This window comes from Filicampus tigris, chromosome 1 (assembly GCF_054856515.1).
Source record: "Filicampus tigris isolate MCC_2025a chromosome 1, RoL_Ftig_1.0, whole genome shotgun sequence".
NCBI lineage: Eukaryota > Metazoa > Chordata > Actinopteri > Syngnathiformes > Syngnathidae > Filicampus > Filicampus tigris.
This window is the reverse complement of record NC_141217.1, coordinates 36045141-36058356: the sequence shown is the minus strand read 5'-3', so window position 1 is coordinate 36058356 and position 13216 is coordinate 36045141. Positions and strand designations below refer to the sequence as shown.

General features: G+C 41.2%; 1 protein-coding gene across 1 annotated transcript in view; it reads right to left on the bottom strand.

Annotated features, from left to right (window-relative positions):
* Positions 1–3103, bottom strand: part of LOC147153884 (diacylglycerol kinase zeta-like) — a 79828-nt gene extending 76725 nt beyond the window's left edge. The window contains exon 1 of the mRNA XM_086037246.1: positions 2701–3103. Within this exon, the coding sequence (XP_085893372.1) occupies positions 2701–2826 (126 nt within the window). The 5' untranslated portion in view covers positions 2827–3103. The remainder of the gene's footprint in view (positions 1–2700) is intronic.
* Between the last annotated feature and the right edge of the window lie 10113 nt (positions 3104–13216).

The following is a 13216-nucleotide window of genomic DNA, read 5'->3' as shown; positions in this document are numbered from 1 at the left end:
CTTTTGATATTGTTACAGCAGGTTTGTCCGATGAAAATGTAATTTGGGCCCCGATAGGATTGCGAGGAAATTTTTTTTTGCAGTTTTGATATTGTTACAGCAGGTTTGTCTGATGAAAATGTAATTTGGGCCCCGATAGGATTGCGAGGAAATTTTTTTTTTGCAGTAACGCGGTCAAAATTGTGGCCACCCCTGCTTCAAAGCCTGCCGGCTTTTAAGCTTAAGCAAGACCCACCCGGCCAAGCTGTACAAAAAGGGTAAATACAGTATCCATATTCTGTATTGTGCTTTGCAACAATACGAAACTAGATTAATCATTTCACTTGCAACTGTGGATGACATGGTGAAGCATGCAGTGTCCGTTGCCAAAATGTATACACAAGGGAACCGTGCCAGTGTACGGTTAGTGAATGGGGCGAGGCAGCCTCTCAAAATAGACACACTCGTTTATTCTCACACGCTTCGTCTCTTTGTGTGGCAACCCGCTTCTTCCTTGGCATGTCTTTGAATAAAAAAAGTAATACGGTACAGTAAACAGTATGTGATGCATCAAAACCCAATGCAGGCTCGCAGTTTCCCGTTGTTAGCACTAGCAAGCCGGTAGATGTGCAGGGCTCACTCGCTCAATGTGTGTGTGTGTGTGTGTGTGTGTGTGAGTCGTCCAAAAAATGTTTTTCTGTGATTAACCATTCCGGTCTGGTTCGGTCGTGTCGTGCGGTTTGCGGCGGACCTAAGACACCATTATGTCATTTGTGGAGTAGCCAGTGTATCCCACCAGCTGATTTGCTTGAAAGCAAACAGCAGCGTGATGGAAGATTGCGATACAGGTCTGACAGGCAGGCGAGGCGCCTTGTCGACTTGACGCTGGAGGGAGCAGAATGGTAAATGTCTCAAGATGATGCGGCACTATTGTAATTAGTGGAAATTGACGAGCTGATCAGATGCTAACAGCTATCGGGTCAACCTAAGGGACAGTAAGCGCTGAATTGAAGACTCTAAATACAATACAATACAACTTTATTCATACAGCGCATTTCATAACAGCTACAGCTGTAACAAAGCACTTTACATTCCAGTAAGAAAATAGCAATAATATAACAAGAGAAAGCAATCGTTTTTCAGTGGGTACAGTAGTTGTTCAGGTTTGTAAAATATGGTGATGACGTTGTTTATGAGTGGGAGAAATGTCAACGCGTTGAAAGGCAGAAAGGTTTATGGACTTCACATTCAAACAGAGTACGTATATGTTTGGTATAAACAGAGTATGTGTCACTGTAGTTAGCAGAAAATGTGTGTCACTCGCGCGAGGAAAGAACGCAGTTCGTGGAGTGACTGGTGAATGCCATGTGAAAAAAAAAAAAAAAACCTCAAGCCATGCTGTGAGTCGGCGTCGCTCCTGACGCATTTCTTTTTGAGTATCTGTAAAAAAATATATATTTTGTTTTACTGTCAAAAGACCTTTCTCAGTCTTGTTTTTGCTGTTTTATAGTTTGAGGTGTCACAAAAGCAAGAAATATCAGCGTCAAAGGCACTGTTCTGCTTTACATGTTTCTTTGCACAAAAAAGCTCATTTTTGGGGTCAGAAATTGGTGTTTCTAGCAAAACCAACTCATTTTTTATTGCTGATTACTAAAGAACGGGAAAAGCTAGAAACAAACCTTTTTTGGTGTAAGCAGAGAGACTATGTTCTGTTTTGGCCCTTAAATCGTCACAGAGCACAATATTCAGTGAGTCTTGAAAAATAAATCTCCAGCACACTCCACGACCCTCGTGAGGATAAGCGGTTTGGCTAATGGATAGATGGATGTTTGTTCTGCATATCATTCCAAATCGGCAAAAAAATGATTACACCTACTCATGTAGTAGTATAAGGCAGTATAAGACCCAGTGCAAATGCAACTAAGCCATGTCTGGGTATAGAGGGAAGAGGGTATAGACTTGTATGAACCGGTCCGTGGCAGAAAAAAGGTTGGCGACCACTGCGTTAACATTTCCGACGACCAACTTCGACAAACTACCACTCGCGCAGCTCGCACTATGCTCGGTCCGACTATTTTTTTTAGGTTTCCAGTTTATAGCCTACAAAATGGGCGTCCGTCATAGGCGGATAGATGGAGCAGTCTGTCACATAGGTGGAATGCCCAGCTCTGGAATATATTAAAAATAAGCAATGCAGTGAAAGAGCTAAAAGTGAAAAGCGGTCCGGCAAGGGACTGCACTGTACTTAAAACTAAAATGTAACATTTGATTTTACTCTCGCCTCTATTTTGAACATTAAGTTATTTCATACGTTTGTGATTTTATTTGTTGCATTTTATTGTTGTTCTTACGTGACAAATTTTGCTGTTGTAGTTTTTTCAAAACAAAATAAAGCAGATCATACTTAAGATAGACTACTGATTTTTGTATTTTATTTGTTACTGTTTTTATTTGTTTGGTTGGAAAAACAGCTGCAAGGGGTTTATAGTAGATGCATTAATGATCACTTCCATATTATTGGCAGACAGGGAGCTCAAAATCAAACTTGGGGTGGAGGAAAACAATATAAACAGCAGATTGGTATGATATGACAATATAGTCAAAAAAAGTACCTGGGGGCGAGAGAAACACAAACACACGGAGAAACATACACAAACAGGACAAAATGGGGGCACACAAGCACACACGAGTTAGAGAGAACCACCACACGCACAGACTCACCCGCCAGCAGCTGCTCGATTCCTCGTCGCAGAACACATCCTCGTCTGCGGACTCGTCTTCCAGCTCGGGCCGCTCCGCCACGGGAGGCACGGCGGATCCGGAGTCCCTAAGTGAGCCCCTAAACATTTCCAAGCCAAGGGTGCCGCTTGTTCGCTCCTCTGCGGTGACACGAGATAGTCACGCTTGTCTCCCAATGGCTTCCTGTTCTTCTTTTTGACCCTTTTTTGTTTTGGTTTGGATTGGTTTCACAACTTGTTGTTTTTATCATAAAACAGTTTCTTCCCGTCGTGCGCAAGCGACTGTGCCATGATTGAAGTGTCAAGCTCAGGACACGCATTGAATGGAGCGCACGACAAGAAACTCACTGATGTTTACTCGTCTACCTCTAGTCTGTTCTACTGTGACGTCACGCGTAATGTTGCAGGAAATCATGTCGCTCATCTACAGACGTCCCTCTCTCCCTCCCTTTCACTCTCCCTCTCTCTCTCTTTCTCTTGAGATTATTTGCGATATCTTGACATCCATTTTAAAATACTTCATGTATTACACACGTACACTTACATCACGCTCGCTGTTTTTCCGCATTAATTCAGACAGTGCACTTGTCTGAATAAGACAATTCGGTGCACTAGTACAGAGGTTCTCAAATGGGGGTACTTGAAGGCACTTCAGGGGTACGTGAGATTTTAAAATATGTTTAAAAAGTAGCCACAATGCAAAAAAACAAAAAACAAAGCTTGATCACAGCAGCTGCCTCCTTGCCATCACGAATGACAAAGATACTAGGAAAGCACAAGTGTCTCACTAAATGCAGTAAGACTCAGTTCAGTGCTCCAATGAAATGTTTCGTGTTGACACTTGGAAGTGCTGTCAATCTTCTTTTGAATTATTAAATGATATTTTTAGAAAATCCATCCATCCATCCATTATCTATACCCCTTATCCTCACAAGGATCGCGGGGCGTGCTGGAGCCTATCCCAGCTGTCTTCAGGCAGTAGGTGGGGGACAACCTGAATTGGTTGCCAGCCAATCGCAAGGCACGCAGAGACAAACAAACACATAGTTTTCAAAATTAAAGCAACACTGTGTCATACTATCCCAGTTTTTGTTGATTATGGCGGCGCCATGTGGACAAAAGTGGTAGTGTTTTGCCAAAAGTTAACCACAGCGCGTAGTGTCGTGAAATCCTGAGCTCTCCTGGCCTGCAAGCTGGACTGAATTACATTTCCATTTCCAGTGGCTGTGTGAAAGATGAATAGCAATGAGGTAATGAATCTAATTTGTTTAAACAAAAACTTTTGTTTTTTTGTTTGTTTTGGGGCTTCGCCAGTAATAGCGCGTAGACATTCAAATCGACTTCTGTCCTTGTAGCGAAAAGAGGAAGTGAGTATGCCGTAAAGCAATCCAGGACATTTGTATTTATTTTTTTTCATGTGCCAGGGTTGCTCCCATCCTCCTCAAAGTTACCTAGTGCCAGTAAAAAAGCGATACCGACTCCCCCAGGGCATGACAAAAGTTCCATTCACCTACTCGTAAGTCAATATTTCATCAAAAGAGTTGTGGACAAAATGTATTAAGGTCGACTTCCTGCCCAGTTTAAGGTTTCTTTTGGATAACAGATTCTTACTGTGACCGCAAAGGAGGACACTATACACTATATTGATAATTATTCCTTTGTGTACACATCTTAATAATTAAGTTAGTTCTCTTTTGATTAGTTTTGATTAGTTTTGATCATATATATGATTAGTTTTGATCATATATATATATATATATATATATATATATATATATATATATATATATATATATATATATATATATATATATATATATATATATATGATCAAAACTAATCAAAACCAAGACTTTTATATATATATATATAAAAGTCTTGGTTTTGATCAGTCACTATACTCTAGTCTCAACAATATCTTGGTCTTAAGTTGGTGTGGTATTGACTACAACACTATCCGTAACAGTAGTAGGCCCAACTACTAGGTATGAATTACACAAGGCTTACACTATAGTCTCCTTATCAAGGATATCGCTTTCACTTGTATAGCGATGAGTCCAGAGTGAAGTCTGTCTTTTACCCTTTGTTAGCTGGGATAGACTTCAGCTCCCTGTGACCCTGAACAGCATAGAAGGTGTGGAAATTGGATGGATGGTATATTTCAATTTTCATCTCAATAATACGCGATCATCGCCAAAAGGGCCACCAAACAATTTTAATCATGATGTTATGTTTAGGCCCAAAAACCTGGTAATAGTTACTGTTTATCGTGAATTCTAAGAGACCATAACTTGTCACTGGATAAAAATGATTTTCCTGTAATTTAATATTTCTCCAGGAGAGGGCGGCAGAACTCCGCTCAGCCAAAATGACAACCCAGACACATTTCATTTAATGACCCATTCGGTCACACCAGTGATTGGTGTTCAGTGTCACAATTTAGAAAAGCAGAAAATGGATCAATGAATCTGTAACCGGTTCTCTCCGTTGTGTTCTGTGTGATGATGAAATAGACTCGAACTGGGTCTCACACGGTGTTTTATTTGTTGATCTGTAATCTGTTACAAATGCATCACCATTTTTGCAGTGAGCAGGAAAAGAATGATGGTCTGGCAACTATTTGTCTGTTACGTTGAGTTCAGTTCAAATTGGTGCCTTTCTTTTCCTTTACATGCATGCCAATTGATTCTTTGATTATGTGATCAGTGGTTGTTTGTACACCATGTTTTTTTTTTTGTACACCATGTTAGTGGTCGGTATTGCGTTTGTGCAATAAGAGTTAATCCACTCGTTTTTAGCAATCTCCGGGGGTGGCCATTTTGTCACTTCACACGACCAATCATGGCTGAGCCTTAGAAAACAGGCGAGCTGTGATTGGCCGTTCCCTGAGCCCTGGGTAGTTGTGATGTCATTTTCAGTCGACAGAAATGACAAAATGGCCACCCCCTGAGATGGCTAAATAGGGTGGATTTTGTTGCTTATAACTCATATTGCACAAACGCACTATTAATCAGAATGCTGTGTTTCAACTAGTGGGCCTGTTGGGAACAAATTCTAGAAAAAAATATCTTTGAGTTGATTTCACTTTAAGGTATATATTTATACAGAAAATCTGTGTTACTTAAGAGCACTTAACTAAACTGTAAACATTGAAAATGGAAATATGCACTGCACGTTGTGGTGTCGGGACTCAAATAACAAGGCCAGAGTGTAGCCAAAATAAATTGGATTTACTTACAGGCTATTAACAGTACAACAATTGCTCCAAATCAAATCCTCCACGTAAACTTAACTCAGGTCGCCATTGTACAACTCTTCCTCGCGCTTCCTCGCGTCTCTCTTCTCAAGGCATCTGCATGCCAACAGTGCCATCTACTGTTACATTCAGGGAACGGACCACAACATACGTACAATACATAACGTGTTTTGTAATGATGCTTCGAGTTATAGCTTACCTTCAACGAAATGTTCAGAACATAGTTGGATGTATGGATTGTGTATTTGACTCAAGTGAACTCAGTTCTGCCGATTTGTGAAAGCCACAATCTCTGTCGTTGACAAATGTTTCAGTCTTATCTCCCTGATTAAAATCGGTTCTGGTTAACAGTGAAATGAGATGAAATGTCCCTTGCATTCAAACACTCAGTAAGCACTGTCTGGAACAAAGCTGCTTCTTGTGACCAACGTGTCTGCAGTCTTGCACACTGGTGTGTGACGTCACAGAACGCAATCCAAGTCAAACCAAATCCACCTACTGCTCCCAGCATCATTGCTTCAATAGACTTTATATGTTTGTAAACAATAGGCACCTGCAGGAGTACTTTCACAAAGTGACCTTTATTGAAAATGATGACAAAAACGTGTGTTTGCAGTGGCACAACCAGATTTAATACAAAAGGTTAAGGTATCAAAATGAAACCAAAGTCAAAGTCGTAAATAGTTGAACAGAGAAAATCACAAGACTGCCTGGGGGCATGATTACCACACTGCTATTCTCACAAATTATGTTCGACTTATGTTATATAGTTTCTGTCAAAGTTTGCAAATAACGTTGCAAGTGGTGAACCCAAATGCAGGGAAGCGGTGAGACAAGAAGTGTCAAAAACAATTTATTCGTATCAGAAAGAAAAGAAAGTGAAAAGGCACCAGGAATTTAAAAAACAACAACAAATCAACAAACATAAAAAAAGAACAAGATTTAAAGTAACAAATAAACACTGGGACAATGACAAGGGACATGACTGCTGACAGAACAGAGACCACAAACATAAAGACAAAAAGAAACCAGCGAACTCAAATCAAAACAACAACAAAAAAAACACAGATCATGTCAGTTTCAGAGATCATCAAACGAATGTAAATACAGTATCAGACAAAGATAACTCAAGAAAAGACAAAATTCTTTTTTTTTTGTTAAATGGCGAATTCATTTATTAAGGAGAAAAAAAGAAATCACTCCCCAATACCTCCCAGATTGATTATTGCACTTGCCTTCATTTTGTTCTCCATCACAAACCCCCCGATACTACAATTGGTCAAAAAATTCAGCTGCTCGAGTCATCAAGAAAATACTCCTGCACTGGCTACCAATTCAATTGCAAATACATTTTAGAATCCTTCTGCTCACTTTTCAAGGCCATCCTTAGCCTCTTGCTACCCGCTCTCTCACTGTTATATCATCATCATCATCATCATCATCATCTCTCCACCTCACTGTCAGTTCTGCCTGCCTCACTACTGCGGGAGCTGGGCGTTCAGTCGCTCAGCTCCCCTGCTGTGGAACTTAACTCTCACCTGACCTGCGCAACACAGATTATTTTCCATTTCAAAGCCAAATTTAAAACCATTCATACTCCCTCTAGTCTTGTTTTTACATTGACGTGTGGTGTTGTGTTTTTACACCTACTTTGACTTTTGCTTTTACTGTTTCACCGTACAGTGCCCTTGTTTTGACACTTTTGAAGGTACCCTCAAACAAAAATGCAATATCATTATTTTTTATAAATGTGTTCTCTCTGCTCCTTGCCGGTGCCATGTGCCTCCACATCAAACTGAGAATGAATGAATAAGAGCATGTTCACAAAGCCAGAACCAGAGAGAGAGTGAGGGCCAAAACAGCTCATTTGAACTCACAGTCATTGTCTGTCCCATTGATTAAAAAGCCAGAGTGCTGACTCTGGTGATCTGGAGCCAGTCTAATCAACGTCTGTGTCCGGTCGGCAGCAGCTAGCCGACCCCGAACTTGGGACAACCTCTACCACCCAACCCTACAACAGATGCGGCTGACCGGCTCAGTTGCTCTTGGCCCATGAGTATATGGAGGAACTAAGCCCCTGTGTTAGCAGGCCAAAGCCCTGCAGGATTAGCCTAATACCACTAGTGGTGAAACAGGCATGGGAAATAACCCTCTTTTTAAAAAGATTTCATACATTTTCATCAAAAATTAATGTTAGGATTTGTGGTCCTTTATGTTTAAGGTTGCTACCATAAATGTAAGCAAGAATGTACGGTATTTGACATTAAAACTAGAATGCATGGTTGTAAAGGTAGCGCCCACGTCGTCCAAAGGCCCAGATAACAAAAGAGCACTCATATTCCCAAAATAAAATTATAACCACTTTGCATGCCTAATGCATTGTAAAAGTTTGTTAACAAGTACATATACAGTGCTTGAGATATTGTATTGGATCACGTCACCATTCAAAACAAAGTGCTCTAATATGGACTCTTTTCCACGGATGCAGCCGGGATGGTCCATTTTTAACTAACAATCACCATTTATGTTTTCGTTTGTTTATTATGAAAATGATATTAGCTTGCATTTTCAATTCGATCAATTTGTTTTGGAGAAATCAGTAAATAACTAACAACATTCAGAAAATGACCAATATGGCCACACCCCCCTTCGCCTCCATCCATGTCTTGGTGGGAGTTACCGTGGGGACCGGAGACTATTTGTCCATTCAAAATGATTGTAAATAATGGCATTGTAAATATGGCTGTCAAAGCTGGAAAAGAATTGTATTGGATCAACGAAAGCTATTAGAACAGCCTTTGAATCAAAATGTACTTTACATTTTTTTTCCATATTAATTCCAAGATTTTACTGAAGTAAATATCGGTTCGAAGCTTTGTAAAAAATTGTAGTTGAAAAATATGATTAATCGTCCACCTCCGAGGCTTGTTGCACAACTGAATATCCAAAATTGACACACTCGAACGGCCCACTTGCACCACGACGCCGAGCATCAACTCTGGCTGGACAGAATTAGGGAAACCCATACAGGCACGAGGAGAACATGCAAAGTCCACACAGGGAGGCCGCGGGGCCTGTAATGGAACCCGCGACCTCTGCACTGTGGGGCGGACGTGCTAACAAGGTGACCACCGTGCTGCCCATTTGTTAATTTGCAGAAACGGATTCCGTAGGACATGATCCTTTTTTGTGGGGCGAGCTTTTTGCCAGTTGGCAACCAGTTTGATGGATTTATTTATTCTGTTTGTCAGATACCTTTGCCAATAATAAAAAAAAAAAACGTATGGAAATGTGAATGTTGATCAGGCTTTAAACGAACCTTAAGGCCCTGATAGACCAAAACGACGTCGGAGGTCGTGAAGCGTCGTGGCGTCTCAATGCGCCGTCTGTTTGGTGGTGATGTTGAATCGGCGTCGCCAGTCGTGACATTTGGTCACTCTCATTGGCTGTTAGCTAGCAAATCAGCGCTCGGAGCACCAACGGGAAGTCAATCAATCAATCAATCACATTTTATTTATATAGCACTTTTCATACATAAAAATGCAACTCAAAGTGCTTTAAAACATTCAAAGCAAAACATAGAATTATCTTCAATCAAAAGAAAAGATAAATTATTTAAAAGTTGTTGAAAGCCAAACTAAAAAGGTGTGTCTTGAGCTTCCTCTTAAAAATAAATAATAAAAAATAAAACAATAAAATAAAAAAAAAATAAAAACGGGAAGTGACAAATGCGGAAAAAACAGTGAGCACGCCTCCACTGCCTTAATCTTCTTACAAGTACAAGAGCGAGGGTTGACAATTGAAGTATTTCACAATACCGTGTCAAGAACGTGATGGTTTACTTCGCGTGGGAGTTCATGCGGTTGGATTTTTCTAACCATGAGAAATGGTGACTACCGCCGCCGATGGTGTGGAAGGGTATTACATCTTATGCATGCGCATACTTTAATGGTCAGCGTCGCTGTCTGTCGTTGCGGTGTATTCCTCCAGCGTAATGTGCCAACAGCCGCCACGGGGGTTAAGCGTCCGTCACTGTTGGCCAGCGTCTTTTTCTAGGCCTTTACCCTTGACCATTTGAATTTATCAGAGTGCTTTAAAAGTTGTCAGCACGGTGGTCGACTGGTTAGCACGTCAGCCTCACAGTGCAGAGGTCGTGGGTTCGAATCCGGCCCTGGCCTTCCTGTGTGGAGTTTGCATGTCCTCCCAGTGTCTGTGTGGGTTTTCTGCGGGTACTCGGTTTCCCCCCCACATTTCCCAAAACATGCATGGTATCTTTATTGTCCACTCTAAAATTGTCCCTCGGTGTGATTGTGAGGGCAACTGGTTGTTCGTCTATGTGTGCCCTGCGATTGGCTGGCAACCAGTTCAGGGTGTAACGCGCCTGCTGCCCGATGACAGCTAGGATAGGCTCCAGCACGCCCCGCGACCCTTGTGAGGAGAAGCGGTATAGATAATGAATGGATGGATGAATAGTTTCAGGGTTCAGGCTTTGATGGCCAGTATGACAGAAGACAACCATTCCCACTCACATTTATGCATACAGCTATTAAAGGTCTTCATTAACTTTAACATACGCTACATATTTTGTTTAGATAACCAGAGTACCTTGAAAGAAGTCAAAGAACAGAGATAACCTTCCTTAAAAAGACCCACGTCAGCGTAGTCAAGCGAAGAAGCTTTTTTTCCAACGAGACAAGAAAGCTAACTACCTGTACTCAGCCACTAGGCTGCCGCTAGGACCAAATGTTTGAACTTGCATTGTTTGTTGCATCTGGTGTTTGGACATTTTCAATGAATCTAGTTTTCAGAGACGAAATGGCTTGTCCATTCATGCCTGTTGACTAAAATTAGGACGCTCCATCGGATAGCTCCTTGAAGTGAGTAAGCATGCATAACTGACTTTGATGTAAAACCAGAGCTCAGTTCAGTTTGTTTAGTCCGTTGTTATGCAGTGTGCTTTTGCTCGTATGATTTTATACTCGGGACTCACAAGGGGCGAATGAAAAAGGCAGCAATGGAAAGACAAATACTTCCCTGGTTACGTTTTGACCGCGAAGACAGTTTATATCAATTCCTGCTGAGTTATGGAGCTGCGAGAAAAAAAATTGGTTGAGAATGACATGATGACACACATGTCATCCTTCTGCCAACCTTTACTTGCAGGCAGCCTTCTCGGCGTCGTTTGGCTGACTCGGACCGACTGGGACCACGTGGGTCGATTAAATATGCAGACGGGAAATAGGCGAAGCCTAGCTTCACATAAGACGCAGCTGGTTTTAAGGCGCACTATTTTTGTGAAGAATGATATGTTGTTAAATAGTTTATTCTAATTCTACCGTATGTTTATTTGATAGATTTAGTGCTATTACGCTAGGTTCAGACGAAAACATCAGGTCGAACCCCGTGTGTCTCGCTTTCTTTTGCTTGCCGTGCAACGACACGGGGGTTACTTCGAGCGGAGGAGGAAATCGTCCGACAGACGAAAAAAAGGTTGTTGCTCATATATATCAATTTGGTGACAGGTGGTTTTATTATTGCTTTTGCTAAAGCTAAATGCAATCTTGGTCAATGCACTCACCATTATCCAAACTGCCAAATTGTTCTACCCAATCAAAACTTCCTACTGAAGGCTGATTTGACGGCCTGTCTGCCCAAATGTCCTAACTTTGTGAAACCTCCTAATTTGACAGCCAAAATACTACCGAGCGCTACCATCTTGTTCTGTTTAGATGCAGCCTGGTAGGTAGAACTCCAAAATAAATAACTTAAAGTAGAAGTCAACCCAAACATATTTTTTTCAAGAATATGTTCCCAGCTGTTGAAACAAGGCATTCTGATTAATTTTGCATTTGTGGAATATAAGTTAAGCAGCAAAATGCACTCGATTTTAGCCATCTCTGGGAGCGGCCATTTTGTATTCCGTCGACTGAAAATGACATCACAACTGCTCACAATGACCAATCACAGCTGACTTGTTTTCTGAATCTGAGCCGTGATTGGTCGGTGTGAGCAGTTGTGATGTCATTTTCAGTCGACAGAAGACAAAATGGCCGCCCCCAGAGATGGCTAAAAACGAGTGGATTAACACTTATTGCACAAACGCAATATTTATCAGAATGCCTTGTTCCAACTTGTGGGCTTGCATAGAACATATTCTTGAAAAAAAAAATGTTTGCGTTGACTTCCACTTTAAGAAAAGCCATAGATGGAGGCTCAAGCAAGTAGGACGTCCTGACAATTGAGTGCGGTATACATACACTGCGTGCTGAGTGTGATCAACAAATAAACTCAATGCTCAAAAGCTACTCCAAGAAAACACACAATGCTGAAAAGCTATGACGGAAAAGACACACCACAAGTATTTTTGAGGCAATGAAAAAGTCAAATAAGACTCAATAAAAACGAAAATAGTAAGTACTCAACACCTTTAACCTAACATATGACAGGTAGGACAAAAAGTCACAAAATTCCCACGAAAACACTTATCGGCGTTGTACGCATGCGTGGGCAAGCGCACTGGGCATTGGTAGGATGTCTCGATGGGTAGGAAGTAGGAAGGAATTTCAGGACACCGATAGCTATTGGAATCTGGCTGTGTCATTTACCTTGCGCCGGCCTGGCCCCAAATGGTCACAATGGATATATGCCGCCAGAAAATCTCAGATGTGGTGGGACTACATTTCCCATGATTCTTAGACACAAAAGGAGGAAGTAGTTCTCGTTTTTGTATGACGAAAACAGGCGCCTGCTAGTGATTAGATGCCGATGAGAATGACAACGCAAACATGAATGTTAAAGTAAATAGGAAGGAATTGAACTTTATGTTTACCTCTTTGTCCCACAAACTGCAATGATATTGTCCCACACTGTAACCAGAGATAGGCACTTTATCCTATTTTGCCGGACCGTCCTCTGTCCGCGACCTGGGCACCCTTCCGTCATCGTTCCTCTGTCCTTATTCACAAAATAATCATCCTCCGTCCCCGTCCTTTTAATGCGCTTCCGTCCGTCCATTCTACATGAAACTAATCCGTTACAGAAAAAGCATGTAATCAGATTACAGGTACATTTATTAAAAATGTGGATCATTTTGCAGTATTACATTTTGACGACAGGGAGAGACGCCGCATTAAACAGCTTGAAGCATTAAACAGCTTGAAGCCTCTTTTTTCAAGAATTGTTCACAATCTTCCAAACTGAATTTAGTTCACCACCATAGCCAGCATATAACACTCATATCTCA